Raw genomic sequence first — 23,827 nt, 5'->3', positions numbered from 1 at the left:
CCTGCATTGTTCCTTACTGTGAATAACCAACCTCTGGTTATTCAGATGGCATCATGCTTCTCAAAGGCTTAAAAACTAACATCTGCATATGAGAGAAGACATATTATATTAGTCATTTTGAGCTAGGTTATGTCACTCAGGATTTTTCTAGTTCTATCCACTTACCTGAGTATTTCATGATTTTATTTTTTTAACAGTAACATTCCATTGTGTAAATGTGCCACATTTCCTGATATATTCATCTGTTGATGGATATATAGGCTGTTTATATTTTTTAGTTATTAGGAATAAAGCATCAGTGAATATCACTGAGCAAATGTAGTATGATGTGGAGTCCTTTGGCTATGTGCCCAAGAATAGTATTGTTGGATCTTGAAGTTAATATATTCCTAGCTTCCTGAGGGACTGCATACTGATTTATATAGTGGCTGTTCAAGTTTGCACCCCCACCAGCATTGGATGAGTGTTCCCCTCACCCCACATCCTTGCCAGTATGAGCTGTCATCTGTTTTATTGATCTTGGCCATTCTGATTGGTATAAGATGACATCTCAAAGTAGATTTGATTTGCATTTTTCCTATGACTAAAGATGTTAAACATTTCTTTAAGTGTTTCTCATCTTTTGAGCCTTTTTGAGTTAAATTGGGTTATGTGTTTTCTTAGTGTCTACTTTTTTTTTTTTTTTGGAGTTCTTTCTATATTTTAGATATTAGTCTTCTATTGGGTGTGTATTTAATTTTTCTCATTCTGTTACCTGCCACTTTGTCCAAATGATGGTGTTCTTTGCCAGACAGAAGCTTTTCAGTGTCATGAGGTCCTGTTTATTCACTGTTGCAGTTCTCACCCATTCTGAGTCCTGCTCAGAAAGTCTTTTCCCTTACCAATGAGTTCAAGACACTTCCTTGCTTTCTCTTCTGACAGGTTCAGTCTATCTGGCCTTATGTTGAGGTCTTGAATCTATTTGGAGTTGAATTTTGTGCAAGGTGATAAGTATTGATCTATTTGCAATCTTCTACAGGAAGCCGGCCAGTTTGGCCACATGCTGTTGAAAATGACTTTTATTCCAGTTTTATCCCTAGTCTTTCCAAGTCTTTTATGAAGGGAGATTGGATTTTGTCAAAGGCCTTTCTTTATGTAATGAGATGGTTTCAAAAATCACATGGTTTTTGTCTTTCTGTTGCTTTAAAAAACTAAATTCCAAATGTTCAATTTTCCAAATGAAGACTCAGGAGCCAGATGCAGTGGTGAAAGTCTGCTGGCTCAGAGAAGCAGAGACAGCGCCCCTCCCCTGACCTTCCACTGAAGTCCCTGAGAAGGGGTGGGGTGGGGTGGGGACAAAACTTGTTCTCCTTCCCTAGGCTGTCTTAAATGCCCAGCAACTCAAAGACCCTCCTTTCTGTTTACTTATGCTCACTCCTTATCAGCTTGCTCTGCCTCTTGACTTAAGGTTGACTTTATTTAGCTCTTGGATTAAAAAAGCTTCTCTGGGCATAGTAGCCTAGGTTGTCAGTCATGGTCTTTTTAAACTTGTAATGAATGCTTTGTTCCAAACTCTCCTGGCTTTCAGCTTTCATTGAAAAATATTCTGATGGATTTTCCTTTATATGTGACTTGTGTTTTCTTTTCTCTTACAGCTTTCAATAGTTTTACTTTGTTCTAGATATTCAGTGTTTTAATTATGTGATGCTGTGGTATATGTGTGTGTTCGTGTGTGCTTCTGGTCTTAACTAGTTGAGGTTCTGTTTGCTTCTTATATCTATATGGGTATATCTTTCCTTAGTTTGGGGCGTTTTTTTTTTTTCCCTCATATGATTTTGTTAATGATCTGTTCCAGTCCATTAATCAGGGCTTCTTCTTTCTCTCTCAATCCTATATTTGGAAGGTTTGTTCTTTTCATAGATTTGATCATTTCAACTTTCCCACAGTTATTGCACGTTCCTTTCCCGTGTTTGTCTAACCTTTTCATAGTCATTATTTTGTCTAGATCTTCTACTTTGAGTACTGATAGTTTTTCTGTAGTCTTCTTGATTCCTTCTACTTGTAAGATTGTTTCTTGAGTTTTCTAATTGGGATAATAAAATTTTTGGTTTATCTTTTTTTTTAAGCATATGTTCTTTTCAGTATTTCTCTCTATATTGAATTCAGTATTCAAATTCTGAGTTACCTTAATTTCATTAATCTATGTCTTAGTATTTTCTTCATTCGTGGGTTTCTTGTTATCTTCTTGGAGTTCCCTGAAGTGATTGTTTATGCCTACTTTATATCCCTTGAATTATGATGCTACTTTTAAGGACTAGTTGGTATGTGGTCTTGGTCATTTCTTTTGTTGTTTTGATGCTTTGACCTGGGCATGTGGACTTCTTTTTTTGGCTGTTTGTCTGATATGATAATCAGTCTTCCCTTAGATTGGTCCAGTCCAGTCCTGCTTGACCTGGGCTAGACCATATCAACTTAGTAGATAAGCTGTTCAACTGGACTAGACAAAATTTGCTCTGAAATCAAGGGTCTAGAAAGAGGCCTGTGGATGCCAATGGTATCTTAATTAGGGTTTTAGTGCTGTGAACAGACACCAGGACCAAAGCAACTCTTCTAAGGACCACATTTAATTGGGACTGGCTTAGGTTCAGTCCATTTTCTTCAAGGCAGGAATGTGGAAGCATCAAGGCAGGTATGATGTAGGACTCACTGAGAGTTCTAAATCTTGTTCCAAAGGCAAACAGGAGAAGCCTGACTTTCAGGGAGCTAGGATGAGGATCTTAAAGACCACACCTACAATGACACACTTCCTCCTAACAAGGCCACACCTCCTAATAGTGCCAATCCATGGGCCAAGCATATTCAAACCATCACACATGGGGAGAGGGAATGATGGAAGAGGGAACGATGGAAGAGGGAAGGAGTGTCTCACCATTCAAAAGTAGCTTTTGAACAAGGCAGGTTCAAAGGAAACCAACTGGACTTAGGCTTGTGGGTCTAGAGATGGCCATGTGCAAGGGAGAAATAGAGGAGATGAGGGGTGATAGAGTAGGAAAGGGAAGAGACTTGGGAAAAGCGGCTCATGTACAATGAGGGTTAGCATTCTCTGGGTCTGGAAATAGCCTTATAGATTTGCAGATGGAAGTAGGTCAGGGGCAACTAGCTTGTTGCCCTAACCGTAACCCTAATCACCCTAGCTAATCATCAAGATTATCATGGTTTGCTCAGGAAAACACCTTCTAAGGTCTGGATTAATTTCTTTGATTTTCTTCTGTAGTTATTTGTGTTTCCCTGTTGTATACAACTTCAGGAAAAAAAGTTATTTCCTATATTTTTCTATGGCTTCTAATTGGATTGTGAGGGAAGTAGAATATCAGTCACTCTATTAATACCCGGTGGAGCATTGTGAGTGTTAATGGATATTGCTATGTGTACATGCTACGATTGCTAATACTTTCCTCAATTACGTAGCTCTATCAAGTTCATTGTTCCCGTGGTGTGTTTTCCTTTGCAGGAATGTGGGCCTAATAGCTGTTGTGAACCTACAAGATGTGCTCTGAAACAAGGATGTGCTTGTGACAGTACGTCTTCCTCATCAACATGCTGCAGAAATTGTCAAGTAAGATTCAAGTTTAGTTACATATATTACATAAGCACCTAGTAAATTATACACAGAATGTATCGACTTATGACTACAGTTTTATGTGAGATAAAAATTACTTTTGAAGCAAAGAAAGATGAGGGCAAATTGAGGATTCAATTTCTTGTTTTGTGAAAATTTCTATAATGTCACAGTCTCTGTCTAATATCACTGTTTTTGTTAACTTGAAGCCATCTCCCACTTCACCCCACCCTCCATCTCCTGACTTTTTTCTGTGTGGCAGATTTTCTATGTTTGACCTAAGCTGTACTTGAACTCGATCTGTATCCCTGGTTGTCCTTTACATTACAATCATCCTGCTTTAGTGTCCCAAGAACCTGGGATTACAGGAGTCTATCATCAGGTCCAGCTAATGCTTTCCAAATAGGATTAATAGGATTATATATGTGTATATATATATATATATATATATATATATATGTATGTATTTAAAATTGAAGTATGCACTTCTTAGTCATAGCCAATGTCATGCCTCACAGACCCCATGTGGATCACTGATCTGCTTTCCTTAACAGGTCTGTGTTTTGTAGCGAGGGTCCCAGAGGAAAATACCACAGCCGAGCCGCCTGCCATTCATGTTGTCTTCTCCATTGTTCTCAAGTGACACAGTTACACTTTTTTCTCCTAGAAATTCATAAATGGTTATATATTCATCTTCTGTGAATACTTTTAAGTGTTAAATGAAAATAATCACCAAGAAGTCTTAGCTAGATGATCGATCCTGTAGGATAATCTTTCTGTAAACCTTCAGGATTCTCTTTCTGAAATACTATAATGTAGCAGAAAGGTTCTGTTTCAATTCCCTTTTCAAACCTCTTATGTTTTCAATGCCTCTGTAGTCATCAGTCATCTGTTCCCCACACCTTTCTCATGTACTTGTTTTAATTTGTCTTAGAGTTGATAAGTATTCTGTAGTGGCAAACTACTAAGTATTTATGGTTTTTTTTTTTTTTTGAAGTTGACCTAATTACAATATTTTCACTCTGTGAGAGTAATTCAGAAAGCTACCTGTAGTCCTTTCTCCTTTGAATGAAAGCACAAAATGTTTCTCTGTGTATGTATATATATATATATATATATATATATATATATATATATATATATATATATATATATATATATATGTATGTATACACACACACACACACACACACACACACGCGCGCGCGTGTGTGTGTGTGTGTGTCTGTGTGTGTGCACGTGCGCACACGTGTGTGTGTCCAGTGCACATGACCACACTGGCGTCTACGTGCGTATGTGAAACCTGCGAGGTTGGCCCTGGCATGGTATTTTCCCTATTGCTTCTCTAGCCCCCGTCTTTGGTCTGTGTCTCTTTCTCAGTGTGAGGCTTGCTGTCTCAGCTAGACCAGCTGGTGCATGAACCTTGGAATCTTCCTGTCTGATCCTTCTGGCCCTAGGATTATTGGTGCACACTGCCATGCTCAGTTGTTACATGATTTCTGGGAACTTGAACTTTATGCTTTGGCCTTTATGTTTTGCCACAAGCACATTCCCCACTGAGGCATATGCACGGCCCTGCGTCGCATTCTGTTACACCGTTCCTTATACATCTATGCCTTATCTCTTGTTTTGATGCAAACATTCAATTTGTTTTTAAAGACTGTCACAGTAACTTATACTAAGATGTTAAAAAAGCACTAAGGAATCACAAGAATAAATAATCATATTTGTGAAATATTTGTGAACACATTATTGTTGTATGTGATTTTTTTTGTTAGTTTTTACCAGAAAATCATGAATGTAGGTCCGTAAAGCATATGTACTGTGATGTTCCTGAAGTCTGCAATGGGAGTTCAGGAGAATGTCCACCTGATGTAATTGTATACAATGGGCATCCTTGCGGAAGTAGCGGGGATATCTGTTTTAATGGAGACTGTCCTAACCTGGACAGAGACTGCCAGGCAACATATGGAACAGGTAAGATTTTTGTTACCTACAAATCAGTGACTCTCAGTATTTCCTTTCACATTGCCAAAACAACAGTATTCACTATAGAGATTTCAGTTTTTACTTAATATTTACATAGTTTCAAAAGGATTTTTGCTAAGATAAAAATTGCAAATACAAATTTTCTTTCGGTATGTGAGCCTTGATAGCTTGATACGGGTATATATGCATAGATATTTGACATGATCAAGTTAATTATAAAGTATCTATAATATTCCATAGTACTGTTTTTTCCTTCAGCATTAAAGAAAATCTTAAGATCTAAAGCTCTTAGAGAATTTCAAATGTAAAAGAGAATATTGTTTCCTATTGCCATACTGCTGTACTTTAGATTTATTTACTTAGTTTGATCATTACAAGCTTTATTTTTTGCCCCCTCCCCATGGTCCCACCTCTCAGAGCTTCTCATCCTATTCTCCCCCTGCCCCTTTTGCTTCTGAGAGGGAATACTCCAGCCATTCCCTTTCCCCGGAGCCTCAAGACTACGCTACAGGGTTAGGGGCATCCTTTGCCACTGAGGCCAGACAGGGCAGCCCTTTGCTATATATATGCTGGGGGCCTAGGGCTAGCCTGTGAATGCTCTTTGGTTAGTGGTTTGGTCCAGAGACCAAACCACTGGATCTCCCAGGGGTCTGGGTTAGTTGACACTCTTGTTCTTTCTATGGGGTTGCAATCCCCTTCAGCTTTTCCAACCCTTTTCCTAATTCTTCCATAGGGGTCCCCGACTTCAGTCCAATGGTTGGCTGGAAGTATCTGCATCTGTCTCAGTCAGCTGCTGGTAGAGCCTTTCAGAGGGCAGCCATGCTAGGCGCCTGTCTGCAAGCACAACATGGCATCAGCAATAGTGTCAGGGTTTGGTGCCCATCCGTGGGATGGATCCTAAGTTGGGCCAGTCACTGACTGGCAATTCCTTCAGTCTCTGCTCCATTTTTGTCCTTGCATTTCTTTTAGACAGGAAGAATTCTGGTTAAAAAAAAAAAATTGAAAGTGGATTAGTATCCCTAACCTTCCACTAGAGGGATAACTGTCTAAGTGCTAGAGGTAGTCTTTTCAGGTTCCCTCTCCCCACTGTCGGGCATTTCAGCTAAGGTCACCCCCATTGAGTCCTGGGAGCCTCTCACACCCCAGGTCTCTGGGACTTTCTAGAGGTTCCCCCTGTACCCCCATCCCTGGCAGCCACATATATTCATTGATTCTCCTGGCGCTCTGGCTTCTCTCCTATCTTCTCCCATACCTTATGCTGGCTCCCTTTTCCCTCCCCCTCCCCTCTCTCACCCAGTTCCTTCCTTCCCTCTGTCTCCCACAATTATTTTATTTCCCCTTTTGAGTGGGATTGAAACATCCTCACTTGGGCCGCCTTTCTTCTTCAGCGTCTTAGGGTCTATGGTGTTGTGGGTATTCTGCCCTTTTGGGCTAATATTCACTTATCACTGAGTGCGTATCATGCCTGTCCTTTTGGTTCTGGGTTACCTCACTCTGGATGATATATTCTAGTTCCATCCATTTGCGTGCAAAACTCATGATGTCTTGTTTTTAAATAATTGATTAGTATTCCATTGTGTAAATGTACAACATTTATTTTGGGTATTTTAGGCAGAGCCACTTTGCACAAATCAAACTTTTAACATCTTGCCTGACATCATCTCTTTTCCCTCTTATCCCAGTCCCTAAAACCAACATTTCATACTGTGTTTCTATGATGATTTTGATATTTTTTTGATTTTACAGAGAAGCAAGGTTTTTACCTCTGTGCCTGGCTCTTTTCACATAGCACGATGTATAGCTTGTGACAAAAAGCTCTATCTTTACCAAAATTGAAGCAAGCTCTCTCTCTTCTCTCTCTCCCTCCCCTCTCTCTTTCTCTGTCTCTGTCTCTCTCTCATACACAGACACACACGCTCATCTATTCATCTACACCTATCTTTTACAAATTATGTTTAGCCTATTCATTATTCTTTAATTTGTCAATAGACCTTTAGGTTGTTTCAAAATCTTGACTATTTGTGAAGGATGCACTCACACACCTAGAAATGCATATATCTCTTTGAAATGCATATATCGCTTTGAAAAAATGCCTTCATGTTCTTTAAATATACACCTAGGTAAAATTCTGAATTTTCCTATGTTGAACCACTCCTGTACCCCTGGGATGAAGCCTACTTGGTCATGGTGGATGATATTTATGACGTGTTCTTGGATTTGGTTTACCAGTATATTTTTTGGTCCTTCTTCTTCTTCTTCTTCTTCTTCTTCTTCTTCTTCTTCTTCTTCTTCTTCTTCTTCTTCTTCTTCTTCTTCTTCTTCTTCTTTCTTCTTTTTTTCATTAAAAAAGGAAGTAAAAACATGTTTGGATAAAATTGAAAATTTACATGGAAAATATTTCTGACAAAATTGAAGAAATATATAGAACATGTTAAAATTGACAATTTTCATGGAAAATTAAAGAGTAAAATGGTAGACATAAAAACATTGCTAAATTAAATGAAAAAGGAAGTAGAAACATTTTATGATAGAATTGAAGATTTACATGGAAAATATTTCTGATAAAATTGAAGAAATATATAGAAAAACATGTTAAAATTGAAGATTATCATAGAAAATTATACAGATAAAATGGTAGGTCTAAAATAGTCTAAGTTGATTGAAAGTGGAATTATAAACATTTTCAGATAAAATTGAAGATTTACATGGAAAATATCTCTGATAAAATTGAAGAAATATATAGAAAAACACATTAACATTGACTATTTCATGGAAAATTATACAGTTAAAATGGTAGGCATAAGAATATTTCTAAGATGATTGAAAGTAGAATTATAAACATTTTCTGATAAAACTGAAGATTTACATGGAAAATATTTCCAATAAAATCGAAGAAATATATAGAAAAACATGTTAAAATTAAAGATTATCATGGAAAATTATGCAGATAGAATGGTAGGCATAAAAATATTTCTAAGTTGAGTGAAAGTGGAATTAAAAACATTTTCTGGGGCTGGAAAGATGAGTCAGTGGTGAAGGACACTGACTCCTTTTCCAGAGGTCTTGAGTTCAATTCCCAGCAACTACATGGTGGCTCACAATCATCTATAATGGGATCCCATACCCTCTTCTATCTGAAAACAGCTACAGTGTACTCATATAAATAAAAAAAATCTTAAATTTTTTTTCTGATAAAATTGAAGATTTACATGGAAAATATCTCTGATAAAATTGAAGAAATAAATAGAAAATACGATAAGATTGACTATTTCATGGAAAATTATACAGATAAAATGATAGACATAAAAACATTACTGAATTAATGGAAAGAGGAATTACAAACATTTTCTGATAAAATTGAAGATTTACATGAAAAATATTTCTGTTAGTCTATGCCTTTTCATTGGGGAATTGAGTCCATTGATGTTAAAAGATATTAAGGAATAGTGATTGTTGCTTCCTGTTATTTTTGATGTTATTTTTATGTTTGTGTGGTTACTTTCTTTTGGGTTTGTTGGAAGATTACTTTCTTGCTTTTTCTAGGGTGTGGTTTCTCTCCTTGTGTTGGTGTTTTCTAGCTATTATCCTTTGTAAGGCTGAATTTGTGGAAAGATATTGTGTAAACTTGGTTTTATTATAGAATATCTTGGTTTCTCCATCTATGGTGATTGAGAGTTTTACAGGGTATAGTAGCCTGGGCTGGCATTTCTGTTCTCTTAGGGTCTGTATGAGGTCTGCCCAGTATCTTCTAGCTTTCATTGTCTCAGGTGAGAAGTCTGGTGTAATTCTGGTAGGCCTGCCTTTATAAGTTACTTGACTCTTTTCTCCTTACTGCTTTTAATATTCTTTCTTTGTTTAGTGCATTTGGTGTTTTGATTATTATGTGACAGGAGGACTTTCTGTTCTGGTCCAGTGTGTTTGGAGTTCTGTAGGTTTCTTGTATGTTCATGGGCATCTCTTTCTTTAGGTTAGGGAAGTTTTCTTCTATAATTTTGTTGAAGATATTTACTGGCCCTTTAAGTTGTAAATCTTTGTTCTCTTCTCTACCTATAATTCTTAGGTTTACCAGTATTTTATTTATTATTTTAATTTCAATATTCTTGAGGGAAATTGGTCTGAAGTTCTCTTTCTTTGTTGAGTCTTTTGTGTGGTTTAGATATCAGAGGCTTTATAGAATGAGTTTAGCAATGTTCCATTTGTTTCTATTTTGTTGAAAAGTTTGATGAGTATTGGTATTAGCTCTTCTTTGAAAGTCTGGTTGAATTCTGTACTAAGACCCTCTGGTCCTGTTTTGTTTTGTTTTTTGTTTTTTGTTTTGTTTTGGTTTTTTGGATGAGAGACTTTTTCTTAGGACTTTTAAGATAGTTTACCTGATCTTGATTTAACTTTGGTAAGTGGTATCTGTCTAGAAAATCATCTATTTCATTTAGATTTTTTCCAATTTTGTAGAATACAAGCTTTTGAAGTAAGACCTAATGATTCTTTGAATTTCCTCAGTATCCATTGTTATATCTACCTTTTCATTTCTGATTGTATATTCTGATTTATGGTCAATATTGGAGGTTTTGTGAGGTGCTGAGAAGAAGGTATAATCTTTTGTGTTTGGGTGAAATGTTCTGTAGATATCTGATGGTCTACTTAGTTCATAACTGCTGCTAATTTCATTATTTGTCTGTTTAGTTTCTGTTTCACTGACCTGTCAGTTGGTGAGAGTGGGGTGTTGAAATATCACACTATTAATATGTGGGGTTCAATGTGTGATTTAAGCTTTAGTAAGTTTAAATCACACATTTTAGTTTATTTTACGACTGTGTGTGCCCTTGCATTTGGGTCATAGATGTTCAGAATTGAGATATCATCTTGGCAAATTTTTTTTCTTTGATGAGTATTAAGTGTTCTTCTGCATCTCTTTTGATTATTTTTGGTTGAAAGACTATTTTATTAGATATTAGAATGGCTACTCCATCTTGTTTCTTGGGTCTATTTGCTTGGAAAACCTTTTTCCATCCCTTTACTCTGAGATAATATCTATCTTTGTGGCTGAGGTGTGTTTCTTGTATGTAGCAGAATGATGGGTCCTGTTTATGCATCCACTCTGTTAGCCTGTGTCTTTTTATTGGAGAACTGAATCCATGTGTTCTCTCTTATACTCACACCAAAGACCCCAGTTCTTCAATCTTTCCATCTTTGCTAGTGTTTCAGACTCCATCCTGTATATCCCTCAAACTTGACAAGTACTTCAGGTAAAGACTGATGCTTCCTTGGGCCCTACTCTATGGATGCCAGCTCTGTAGCTATTGCACACACCTACATCGTAAGCACTGGAACCTCAGTCACGGGAAACTAGCCAACTTGCTGGCAACTAAAGTTGTAGTTCTTTGTGTGCCTGTCCTCCAGACCCTGAAGAGGCATTTGCTCTGTGCAAAAGACTTAGTCTCAGGTTTTTAAATACACAGATTGATGTGAAAAGATGAGGAAGACAGTTTTATTAAATAATAATAAAGAAGTCAGTGCTTTAAGAGGATTTATTGTAAATTTGTGTGCAGTTGGTGCCAGAAGACCTAAACATATTAATCAAGTATGAACGGGAAGATGGACTGCACTGTGGCAGGAACAGGGGAATTTGATGTATCATGTTGCATAAGACATGATTTTTCTGACAGATGAGCACCTTTTTCTGGTTGCTATGGAGAAAAACCCCTCTCTATGGAAAATTTCATTTGGTTCCCTCTGTAACATCTTTGTTGTATTAACAACTCCCCATTCAGACTACAAGAGAGAAAGTAACATTGGGTTCAATAGAGTGAAATTGCATTGGAAAAAAAATTTGGAAAGACCGCAAAAGAGTTTATTTCAAGTATTATTCTTAAAAAGATATCTAGGGGCGGGAGCGGTGGCTCTGACATTAAAAGCTAGGCTCAGAAGCAAAATAAAAAGCCATTTATAGTTTCAAATGGGACAGATATAGTTCATGTGTAAAGTCCTAATTTTGATTGCCAAATTCATATGAAAGAGAATTGGACATGGGTGTCAGTCTAACCCATGTTTGATACTAGTTGATTATGTATGCTCCTTAATAATTATGTGAATATTTATTTAGCAGCCTGATTGGCTGGAACAACCCTCCTACTTTGAGAATACAGACAAGAATTCAGTGAGAGTAACAATGCCGAAGACCGGGAGATTCGGATTTCCTGTGGAGTCTGAATTCCAGTGAGGAGGGGTCATCAGACAAATGCAAAATTTATGGATAGATAAATCAAAATGACTAAAATTGTAAAATGCATAGTGATGCGAGTTATTTTTAGCAAGAATTAGACAAGGGATCAAATAGTGTAAAGCCAGAAGCAGGGTTACAGAAGAAAGCCCAGTTGCCATCGGCGCACGACCCAGACATGCTTGCCTGAGGAGACTCCTGAAGAAATGTAAGCATGGAGAAGGAACAGTCAAGGGATGGTTTGGGCGTAGGACCCAGGGTGAGAAGTGCAGCTGACGTCTTAGCAGTTTGTGGAGTATGGGTGTGAAGTTTCCAACCTGTGGGTCACAACCATTGGAAAATCCATATTTCCAATGCTCTTCTTGTATTTTTTAAAAAAGATTTATTTATTTATTTATTTATTGTATGTGAGTACATTGTCACTTTCTTCAGACACACCAGAAAACGGCATCAGATCCCATTACAGTTGGTCGTGAGCCACCATGTGGGTGCTGGGAATTGAACTCAGGACCTCTGGAAGAGCAATCAGTGCTATTAACCACTGAGCCATCTCTCCAGCCCCTCTGAGGCTCTTAGGAACCCCCAACCATAAATATATTCTTGTCGCTGCTTCATAAACTTCAGTGAGTGGTGTCTCAGTTTCTAAGACCATCAGAAATATGTGTTTTCCCATGGTCTGGACCCACAGGTTGAGGATCACTGATATAAGGCCTGGAGGGGTGTATGGCTAAAATGTAGTATATCAGGATAAGAATTGTAGTGTGTGTGCTCATGCATGTATGTGTAATGAAATATTTCAGTAAGAGACTAAAATATGGTTTTAGTTTTAAAGAGATCGTTGTTTGTATTTGTTTGTATTTCTGTAGCAGATCATGTAAATGGGAATCATTGGAAAGTAATACAGTAGAAAAGATGAGATGTGACCACACTTACACTGTACTTATGAGGCATTATCAAGAAGACTCCACTTAAGAGATGGAGGGGAAAAATGGACTCAAAGGCCATTTCTAAATTTGGCCTCATCATCTAACTCACTAATGGCATAAAAGAAAAGAGTCTGGGTGGGGGGGGCAGGATTTGGTTTGATATAGTAAGCTGAAATACCTATTAGTCAAAGTCCAGATGTGTCCTATGTCAGGAAAGAATGCTAACATTTCTGTGGGCTCTTTATCTCACCTGATGTACAACTACCTTCTACTATGTTTGTCTGTAGCAGTTGTCAGGAGAGGCAATGGCGACCTCTCTACTGCTCCATGATAGTTTTGAATTATCTCAATCATTTATAGTAATCAGCCTATAATTTGTTACCCTAGTACCCACTATGAATGTGTAAAAATGCATCTATTATCTGATTGTATTTCATAGGACTTGATCATGTAGTACAGAGTAGCTAAATACAGTATCTTGTTTCTAGATAGGCGACTTCTCTTACTTAGGAGACTCTGGTAAATGCCCTAGATTTAAGGAAACACTTAACAGATGACTTCACATTTCCAAAATCCTTTCTTTTTAATGTCTCAGTCTCCCTCTGGGAAACTAAGTTTGATCTGAAGCGAGTCTCTAACACTAATGGCAGGGTGTATAAGACACACTTCATTAGTTTCACTCCCAGTTGCTGTGATGAAATACCCTAATTAAAGCAACTTGGGGGAGAAAGTGTTTATGAATGTTTATGGTTCCAGGTTACAGTCATAATTGCAGGAAAACAAAGAGTAAACTGACCTAGATGATCCTTTATTGAGACTGATTCTATATTGTCATGTTGGTATTAAAACCAACCAGCACACCTCCTATGATTGGCAACCTAACCCATCTTTTTCCCCCCAGCACCTCCTATTAATGCCACTAAGTTACAGATCCATTGGTGGATTAATCTCTTGACTAGGGCAGATACCGCTTCCATGATTGCATATGGTACCCAGGACTAAGCCTCCAGTGATAAGCCTTTGGGGAAAACTTACCTCTTATCTAAGCAGTGGTACCTTTTTGTTGTTTTCTTGAACAAAGCCTTGTGCTCTACAGACACTCTACATATGCATCCATAACTCTCCTTTCTCTTGTATTTTATGTTACAGAAATGAATACAATGTAGCAAAGTAGCATTACATCATAGTCATGAACACTGTCTTTCACTTTAGTTCTTTCTCTGTCCGTATTGCTTACTAGAAGTGGAGATAGAGGGAAGGAAACATGGTGTATGAGGACATGGAGAAGCGTAAGTATACAATCTAATCCAAATACGTTTCTAATTATTCTTTGATAGGTTCAAAGAATGCTCCATTTTCCTGCTATGAAGAAATCCAGGGCCAAAACGATAGGTTTGGCAACTGTGGCAAAGACGCGCAAAACAGATACAAATTCTGTGGATGGAGGTGTGCCACACAAAACAGTAATACTGTCTATGTTATATCCTTTTTTATTTAGTTTTTATCTTTAGTATATACCTCGAATTCCAGTTGTTTAGTAGCACATCTGCATGGAAGTGACTCTGAAGCCCGAACAGAGGTCCAGGCCTGGACACTGTTGTGCTGTGGGATAACAGTTTAAGACCTTTATTTATAGGTGATCATGCAGCCCCTAAAGCCAATACAAAATCAGTAAGATGCCCACAGAGCCTTCTCCTCAACAGCTGCAGTTTTTCTTGCTTATAAAAATGATCCCTTCAACCGTTTACCTAAAATGAACATTTCTCCATGTTTATAAAGTTAAGCTCACTTTCTCCTACATCTTCACAAAGAGCTTTTTCATAATTTGTCCCTGATTTTAGTAAAAAACATTTATTTAGATTCTATTACATTCTAGACACTGGGTTAAATAATAATCAGCAGTGCACACACACGCGCGTGCGCACATGCTCACGCCATTTCTAGGTTTTAAAGTTTGTTTTTACTTATTCACTTTTCATCCAGCTCATTGTCCCGCATTGTCACCCCCTCCCAGAATCCTTCCCCCCTCCCCCTTCTCTTCTGAGCTGGTGCCCCTCCCACCCCTGGTACTCTCCCCCCCCCCAACTTTGGCACATCAAGTTTCTGTGAGGCTGGGCGCTTCCTCTCCCACTGAGGCCAGACAAGGCAGCCCAGCTAGAAGAACATATCTCACATTTAAGCAACAGCTTTTGTGATAATTCCAGCTCCAGTTATTGGACCCACACGATGGCCAAGCTGCACATCTGCTACACTTGTATGGGAGGCCTAGGTCCAGACCGTGTGTGTTCTTTGGTTGGTGATTCAGACTGAGAGCTTTATGGGTCCAGGTTAGTTGACTCTGGTCTTCCTGTGGAGTTCCTATCCCCTTCAGGGCCCCTCTACTCTTCCACAAGAGTCCCTAGCCTTCATCCACTGTCTGGCTGTTGGGTGTCTGTATCTGTCTGAGTCAGATGCTGGGTGGAGCCTCTCAGAGGACAACTTGCTCCTTTCTGCAAGCACAACAGAGTATCATTAATGGTGTCAGGGATTGGTGCTTGGCTGTGGGATGGGCTCCAGTTTGGCAGGTTATTGGTTGGCCATTCCCTCAGTCTCTGCTCCATCTTCCATGCCTGCATTTCTTATAGACAGGATACATTTTGGGTTGAAAGTTTTGTGGGTGAGTTGGTGTCTCTATTGCTCCACTGGGATTCTTGTCTGACTACAAGAGGTGGCCTCCTTAGGTGCCGTACCCCATTGATTCTTGGGTGCCTCCCTTATCCCAGGTCTCTCTCTCATCCTGGAGATGCCCCTTCCTCACCCCCATCAGTTGCAGACTTCTATTTTCATGGCCCTCTATCTTAGTCAGGGTTTCTATTCTGCACAAACATCAAGACCAAGAAGCAAGTTGGGGAGGAAAGGGTTTATTCAGCTTACACTTCTGCATTGCTGTTCATCACCAAAGGAAGTCAGGACTGCAACTCAAGCAGGTCAGGAAGCAGGAGCTGATGCAGAGGTCATGGAGGGATGTTTCTTACTGGCTTGCTTCCTCTGGCTTGCTCAGCTTGCTCTCTTATAGAACCCAAGAGCACCAGCCCAAAGGTAGTACCACCCACAAGGGGCCCTCCCCACTTGATCACTAATTGAGAAAATGCCCCACAGCTGGATCTCATGGAGGCACTTCCCCAACTGAAGCTCCTTTCTCTGTGATAACTCCAGCCTGTGTCAAGCTGACACACAAAACCAGCCAGTACAATTGACCCCTTGTCAACTTGACACACAAACATATCATTATTAAGTCTCAACCCTTACTTTCTTATTCTTCCCCAAGATCTAAATTACGTTAAAAGTCCCACAGTCTTTACATATTAAAAGTTTAATCACTTTAAAATGTCCAATATCTTTAAAATTCAAAGTCTTTTAAAAATTCAAAGTCTCTTAACTGTGTACTCCACTAAAATACTTTCTTCCTTCAAGAGGGAAACATATCAGGGCACAGTCACAACCAAAAGCAAAACTCAAGCTCCAATGGTTCAATGTCTGGGATCCAACTCACAATCTTCCAGGATCCTCCAAGGGCTTGGGTCACTTCTCCAGCTCTGCCCTTTGTAGCACACAGCTTGTCTTCTAGGCTCCAGCTGCCTGTACTCCACTGCTGCTGCTGTTCTTGGTGGTCATCTCATGGCACTGGCATCTCCAAAACACTGCTGACTTCTACTGTAATTAGGCTTCATCAATAGCCTCTCATTGGCTCTCTTCATGGTGACAAGCCTCTGCTCCTATGCATGACCCCTTCAAGTCCTGGGCCATCAATTGCAACGGAGGCTGCACTTTTCACCAATGGCCTTCCGTGGTCTCTCACTGTGCCAAGAGCCTCAGCTGCTCTTCATGACCCCTTCATGCCTTCAAAACCAGAACCATCTGGGTGACTCTTACACAGTACCAAGTCCAGTCACAGCACAAAATAAAACTGTGGCTATCTCTGGAACACACCCTCTGTGCTCTCAGAAAACACTTCTCAGAAGATTTCACCTCAGTGATGCTGGTCTCTTCTTAATCACTGCTAATTTCTTAGCTCCAGTTAACCAGCATCAATAGTCCCTGTAAAACAAAGGTTTGCTTTAGTGGTTCTGGTATCTTGTTAATCACAGCTGATTTTTCAGCCCCAGCTAACCAAAACCACAGAATCTTCACAATGGAAACATGGCCCTGATAAGAGTCTCTCCATTTAGTTTGATGTTGGCTATTTCCTTGTTGTAAATTACTTTGATTATGTTTAGGTATATGTCCTGTATCCTTGATTTCTCTAATACCATGAAGAGGTGTTGGATTTTATCAAAGGCTTTTTCAGCATCTGATGAGATAATCATGTGATTTTTTCTTTGTTTGTTTATATGGTGGATTATGTTGATGGATTTTCATATATTAAACCATCCCTGCATCTCTTGGATGAACTCTACCTGATCTTGATAGATGATGTCTTTGATGTGTTACTGGATTTGGTTTACCCATATTATATTGAGTATTTTTGCGTCAATGTTCATAAAAGAAATTGATCTGAAGTTCTCTTTCTTTGTTGAGTCTTTATGTGGTTTAGATATCAGAGTGACTGAGGCCTCAAAGAATAAGTTTGGCAGTGTTACTTCTGTTTCTATTTTGTGGAATAGTTTTAGGAGTATTGGAATTAGCTCTTCTTTTAAGGTCTGGTAGGATTCAATACTAGAACCTTCTAACCCTGGGAGTTTGTTTGTTGGGAGACTTTTAATGATTGCTTTTATTTCTTTAGGGGTTTTAGGGCTGTTTAAATAGTTTACCTAACTTGATTTATCCTTGGTAAGTGGTGTCTGTCTAGAAAATTCTCCATTTCTCTAAGAATTTCCAATTACAGGCTTTTGAAGTAAGACCTAATGATTCTTTGAATTTCTTCAGTGTCCGTTGTTATGTCTCCCTTTTCATTACTGATTTTGTTAATTTAAATACTGTCTCTGTGTCTCTTGGTAAGTTTGGCTAAGGGTTTGTCTATATTATTGATTTTCTCAAAGAACCAGTCCTTGGTTTTGTTGATTCTTTGTATTGTTTTCTTTGTTTCTAATTGACAATTTTAGCCCTGTTTTTAGTTTTTTGATTATTCCCTGCACTCCTCTTTGGACTGCTTGTTATTTTTGTTGTTGTTGTTGTTGTTGTTCTTTTCCTCCTCCTCCCTTCTTCTTCTTCTTCTTCTTCTTCTTCTTCTTCTTCTTCTTCTTCTTCTTCTTCTTCTTCTTCCTCCTCCTCCTCCTCCTCCTCCTCCTCCTCCTCCTCCTCCTCCCTCTCCTCCTCCTCATTCTTCTTCAGAGCTTTCAGATGTACTCTTAAATTGCTGATATGAGAACTTACTAACTTCTTTATAGAGGCACTTAGTGCTATCAACTTTCCTTTTAACGTTGCTTTTATTGTGCCCCATAAATTTGAGTATGTTGGGCCCTTATTTCCATTGAATTCTAGAAAGCCTTCAATTTCTTTATTTCTTCCCTGCCTCAGAGTAGAGATTGTGAAATTTCCATGAGTGTGTAGACTTTCCAGTGTTTCTGTTGTTGAAGTTCAGCTTTAATCCATGGTAATCTGATAAGACACTAGGCATGATCCATGAGGTGCTGAGGGGAAGGTACATTCTCTGTTTGGTGAAATAGTCTATAGATGTGTTAGGTCTATTTGATTCATAATGTTAGTTTCATTATTTCTCTGTCCAGTATTTGTCTGGATGTCCTGTCAGTTGGTTAGCCTGTGCCTTTTTATTGGAGAATTGAGTCCATTGATGTTGAGAGATATTAATGACTTGTGGTTGCTATTTCCTGTTATTTTGCTGTTGGTGGTGTTAGTGTGTGTGTTTGTGTGTGCTTTGCTTATTTTTGCTGGTATGGAATTACTTATTTCTTGTGTTTTTTGAATGTAGTTATCCTTTTTGGGTTGGAGTTTTCCTTCTAGTATTTTCTGTAGGGCTGAATTTGTGGATAGATATTGTTTAAATTTGGATTTGTCTTGGAATACCTTGTTTTCTCCATCTACGGTGATTGAGAGTTTTGCTGGGAATAGTAGTCTAGCTTTGCACCTGTGGTTGTTAAGAGATTATACGATATCTGCCCAGGCCATTCTAGCTTTTAGAGTCTCTGTTGAGAAATCTGGTGTAATTCTGATAGGTCTTCCTTTGTATAATACCCAGCTTTTTCCTTTGCTGCTTTTAATATTCTTTCTTTGTTCTGTAGATTTTATGTTTTGATTATTATTATTTTCTTTTCTGGTCCAGTCTAATTGGTGTTCTCTGTAAGCTTTTTGTATGTTTATAGGTGTCTCTTTCTTTAGGTTGGGGAAGTTTTCTTCTATGCTTTTGTTGAGAATATTTTCTGGACCTTGGAGTGGGGATTCCTCATTTTCTTTTATTCCTATTATTCTTAGGTTAAATCTTTTCATGCTATCCGGATTTCTTGGATGTTTTGTGTCAGGAATCTTTTTTAGCTTTAACATTTTTTTTTGATTTATCAATTTCTTCTGTCTTCCATCTTTTGTATTCTGTGTGTGTGTTTTTTTTTTTTTATTGCTTATACTTCCACTTTCAGGTCTTGCACAGTTTTATTTCTTTTACCTTAATTATAATTCCTGAATGTCTTTAAGGGATTTGTTTCTTCTTTAAAGACCTCTATCTGTTTGATCGTATTTTTCTGTATTTCTTTAAGGGATATATCCATTTCCTCTTTAAATGCCTCTATCATCTTTATAAGCTTGGATTTAAGATCATTTTCTTCTGTTTCAGTTGTGTTAGGATACCCAGGGCTTTCTGTCTATGGAAGCTGTGCTTTGGAAGTGTCAGGTTGCCCAGGCTCTTGTTGATTGTGTTCTTTTTAGGGCCTTTAGACATCTGGATGGTTTTCGTTCCTGGATATTCTTGTTGTAGTAGTTACTGGGAAGGGGTGAACCTTGATGGTAGTGTGGCAGGCCTATGATGGATATCCTTGGGATGTATGGTTCTGTACCTGCAGTTCTGTATGGTTCAGGAGCCTCGGGCCCAATAAAGTTGGGTAGCGAGTTGGCTTGGCCCAGCATGCTCAGAATGCAGAGAAGATGGGTTGGGGAAGGGAAGTTTACCTGTATGGTTCAGGAGTCTGATGGAGGTGGAGGAGAGGTGGTGGGAGAATGGAGGTCCTCCTGGGATAGTAGGCTACTCAGAGCAGCTTGGCTTGGCCCAGCCATCTGTAGGTTCTTATACGTGCCACTTCTTTGATGTGATGTGTCCTTGAATTGCTTATGCTTTCTGGTTAAAACTAACCTGTCAACTTTGGCTCTGTAAATATCTATGGAGCTTTCTGAAACTGATAAGCTAGAATACCACCTTATTTTAAATTTTTATAAGGACTTATTTATAAGGGGATTTTATCATGTTTAATATTAAGTAGTAAAGTCCTTGAGGGTACATCTAACAAATTTATTCATTATTCTCTGCCACTCATTGATTACTTGATAGTAAATATAAAATCCATAGAGTAAACAAAAGGACTGTAAGTAACAACAAATTCTTTACATCAGTGGGTTTAAACTTTCTACTTTAAATATTTGTGTCGACACATGATGCCTTCTTTATGTTGGCATGAATGCAGTATCATTACAAAGCATTTCTAATAGCCACCCGATGCTGATGCATACTAATTATTTTTATGTTTTCAGGAATCTCATATGTGGGAGATTAATTTGTACATACCCTAGCCGAATTCCTTTTAACCCGCCTAATAACAGGACCGCTTCTGTGATCTATGCTTTTGTGCGAGACAAAGTGTGTATAAGTGTGGACTTTGGATCAAGTGTCAGAGAAGATCCACTCAAGGTTTCTAATGGTGCTGCATGTGATATTGATAGGGTAAGTCAGTTTCTTAAAAAAAAATCTAGTTTTATTTATTAATTTGGTCAGCATTTTCATAAAGTTTTGCTAGGATTAGTATTGGCTCAGGATCCCCAAGACCAAGGTCTCAGCAAAAAGGAAATTTATTTGTCCCCAACCAACAGAGGCAAGGACAAGGAAGAAGGGAAAGGGAACAAGAGAGAGGAGGGGCATTTGTCCTGTTTTGGGGACAAAGGAATGTCTTTGGGTGGAGAGGAGACAGATGTGTCACATAGGAAAATGGTTTAGAAACCTAAAATGGGGAGCCTGTGTTAGCATGAGGTGGTTTATTTTTTCCGTTTTTTAAAAAATGTTTATTTTTCAAAGAAAAATGGTAATAGCCAATTGGAAACTTACTTATACTTCAACTCCAATTTTGTTTCCTTTAAATTTAGAAGTGACTTACTGATTTACTATTTTAAACAACCCCCCTCCCTTTTCCCCTTTAAATGTTTACCATCTACTCGTGCTGAATCCTTCCAAGGAGATTGCTCCAGCGTATATTTCCAGGTCCCCGATTTGCTCCTTTTACCAAAAAAATGCAAAACACAATTCCATCGTGCATCTTAAGGGCTCCAATTGTCAAAAATAGGAAAAAAATCTTTGGAGTAGCCAATTAAGTTGAATGAAAAAAAATATTCACATGGATGTGGTTTGGTTGGGGCAGGAAGGAATCCACTCCTATGTTCCTGGTAATCTGATCCTGCTCCATGAATCCTGGTGATTCATCCTCCCTATCCTATCCACATTAGCATGAGGTATTTAATTTTAGTTGCGCATGTTAATTAGGTGAGTCAAGGTGGGCTTTTGATAGCCGGACTTTGGTAATCAGCCTCAGAAGGAGGAAAACCCCAAATAAGGGACCTTGGGTGTGTGGGGAGCGGCTAGCTTTAGGATGTAATCTAATGTTTTTTACTAAGACGGGGGAAAAGGGAGAAGGACAAGGGCTGCCAGCGTCATGTTCACTACACTAGAGCTGCCCAGAGTCTTTCAAGTGTCAAATTCTGATTTGCAGTGTGTAATCCTAAATGTCTGGAGGGAAAAATGAATACATTTAATTGATGTTCAACTAGTAACAGAAAAATAGGAATGTTTCATTCCTTTAGAACGTCACCATAATGAGTGAAGGCATCCTTGAGGGCTAGAGCAGACAGATAAGAACCTTTGGGAACATGTGGTGCTTCTACGTACACTAGGAAGTATAAGACCTTCATAGCATGGGATGTTAACTTTCTTCTGAGAAGAAAGTCACTTAGTCTTTGTGGCTCAGTGGAGTACACCACTCTTGAAATCAGGATGTTTAGAATTATTATGTGGCATTGTATAAGTTACCAATAACAATGTGAGATGTTTGGCAATTTGTAATTTGGGGGGATCATTACAACATTTAATAAGCCTATTGTGGAGAATAAAGGAGATGACATAATATGAATAGAACAATTCCCAGCACATAGTTTAAACTAAATATAATTTGCCTGCTATTATTGATTATGATCATTTTAGTTTGAATCCTGGATCCCAACTCAAACATGCAGAAAATTCAAAGGAAATAAATTTATTTCAAAATCTCATTTATTTTCTGACCACATCTGTGTTTGTGCAGAAGCATGTTGTATTGTATCTTATTAAAACTACATATTTCCTAGACCACTGAAACCTTATTTAAAGTGCCAGCCCTTATATTTTAGTGCAGGTTTAGATTCATAGGAAAATTTCAATGGTGGAATTTTTACATTTCTTCCTGAATTTTAACTTTTCTCCACTATGTCACTTCTGTGTATTTATTACAACTGGTGAGTCACCATTATCACTCAATTTACAAATCCCTGGATAATCTCCAAATACTCAGTGATTAACAGGTGTATTTCTAAATATCACACTAGTCAGAAAACAAAGGTCAACAGAATTAAAAAAAATATTTTAACTAAGTCAAAGTACATCGTCAACATTAGAGGAATGGTGAGGGACCTTATAGCAGTAAATGGTCGTGGTCTTGTTATTAAATTTCTAATTTACAGTGTGCTCAGATGGCTGGAGACTTGGCAGAAACTTGTTTCTGTTTTCTTTAGATTTGCTTAAATGGTGTGTGTGTAGAATCGAGATTTCTTAAGGATGAGGCAAGATTGTGTGCAACCAGGTGTCATGGGAACGGAGTAAGTGACAGCCTACCTCATGAGTGTTTGTCATGTCAAGCCCCACTGACAACTGGGAGCTGAACTGAGAAGCCAAGCCCAGCTCTAATTCGTGTTGGTAAAAGTTTGATTGTAGATGACTTTTAAAAATAATCCTGTTACAATGGGAGAAAGGCAGTCTCCTGTGAGTCTGTGGGTTTATTAAAAAAAAAAAAATGTCAGCTTTTTCTCTCTCTTGAAAATATATCTTTTATGTTTACAGAAAATTCTATCTTAAAAAACAACTTTTCAATTATTCTTTGTAAATTTCATATTATGTACCACAGTCCCACTCATGTCCCACCCAATCCAAACTTGCCCCCCCACTCCCCCACCCCTACTGAAATGGTCAGTGTCACACAACACAGTGTTATATTCATTGTAACTGATGATAAACTTCACCAGGTTATTGTCACCCAAAGTCTGATGTTTAACACTAGATTCTTAGAACTACTCTGTGTCTTCCAATTGTGGGCTTTGAGGATGCATGACAGAACTCACTACTACTGTATCATACTGCGTGGCCTGTTCCCATCCTTTCCTTTCCTCTAATCCACCAGCAGCTCCTGAAGCTTTCACTCAAAAGAAATACAAGTAGCCAACAAATGACTAGGAAAAAAAAAAAGCTAAATAGCATTAGTTATGAAGGAGATACAAGTGGAAACAATAGCATGACAGCTCACCCCCAGCAGAATGGCTGTGACCAGAAGGGCAAAAAGTTACAAATGCTGACGGCAGTAATGAGCAAAGGGAACTTGTGGTGGTTACTCTTCATCATGGGCCCTGTGAGATCTAACATCTCCTAGGAAACACACCAGTGCTATATCTGTGAGCTTATCTGAAGAGAGTTTTAACTGAGATGGGAAGACTCACCCTGAGTGTGGGTGCCACCAGCCCTTAGGTTAGGCCCTGGCACTGACTACAGGAGAGAAAGCAGCTGAATCTTGTTCTCCTGCCATGGTGGGTACTTATTCTTCTGAGCCGTCCTGGCTAGTTTCATATAATGTGAGTAACCTTCTACTGCAAATGGTGTAATTTCATTCT

The 23,827-nt window shown here is 38.5% G+C and overlaps 1 protein-coding gene across 1 annotated transcript in view; it reads left to right on the top strand.

Moving 5' to 3' along the window:
- The window catches only part of Adam32 (ADAM metallopeptidase domain 32), a 118,132-nt gene that overhangs the window by 59,718 nt on the left and 34,587 nt on the right, over positions 1–23,827 (top strand). Inside the window, exons 13-17 of the mRNA XM_052162875.1 lie at positions 3,491–3,595; positions 5,377–5,575; positions 14,068–14,176; positions 20,402–20,591; positions 22,682–22,765. Coding sequence (XP_052018835.1) covers positions 3,491–3,595; positions 5,377–5,575; positions 14,068–14,176; positions 20,402–20,591; positions 22,682–22,765 — 687 coding nt within the window. The remainder of the gene's footprint in view (positions 1–3,490; positions 3,596–5,376; positions 5,576–14,067; positions 14,177–20,401; positions 20,592–22,681; positions 22,766–23,827) is intronic.

Source organism: Apodemus sylvaticus, chromosome 18 (genome assembly GCF_947179515.1).
Source record: "Apodemus sylvaticus chromosome 18, mApoSyl1.1, whole genome shotgun sequence".
Classification (NCBI taxonomy): domain Eukaryota; kingdom Metazoa; phylum Chordata; class Mammalia; order Rodentia; family Muridae; genus Apodemus; species Apodemus sylvaticus.
Note: the sequence above shows the minus strand (reverse complement) of the source record. Positions and strands in the feature narration are given on the sequence as shown.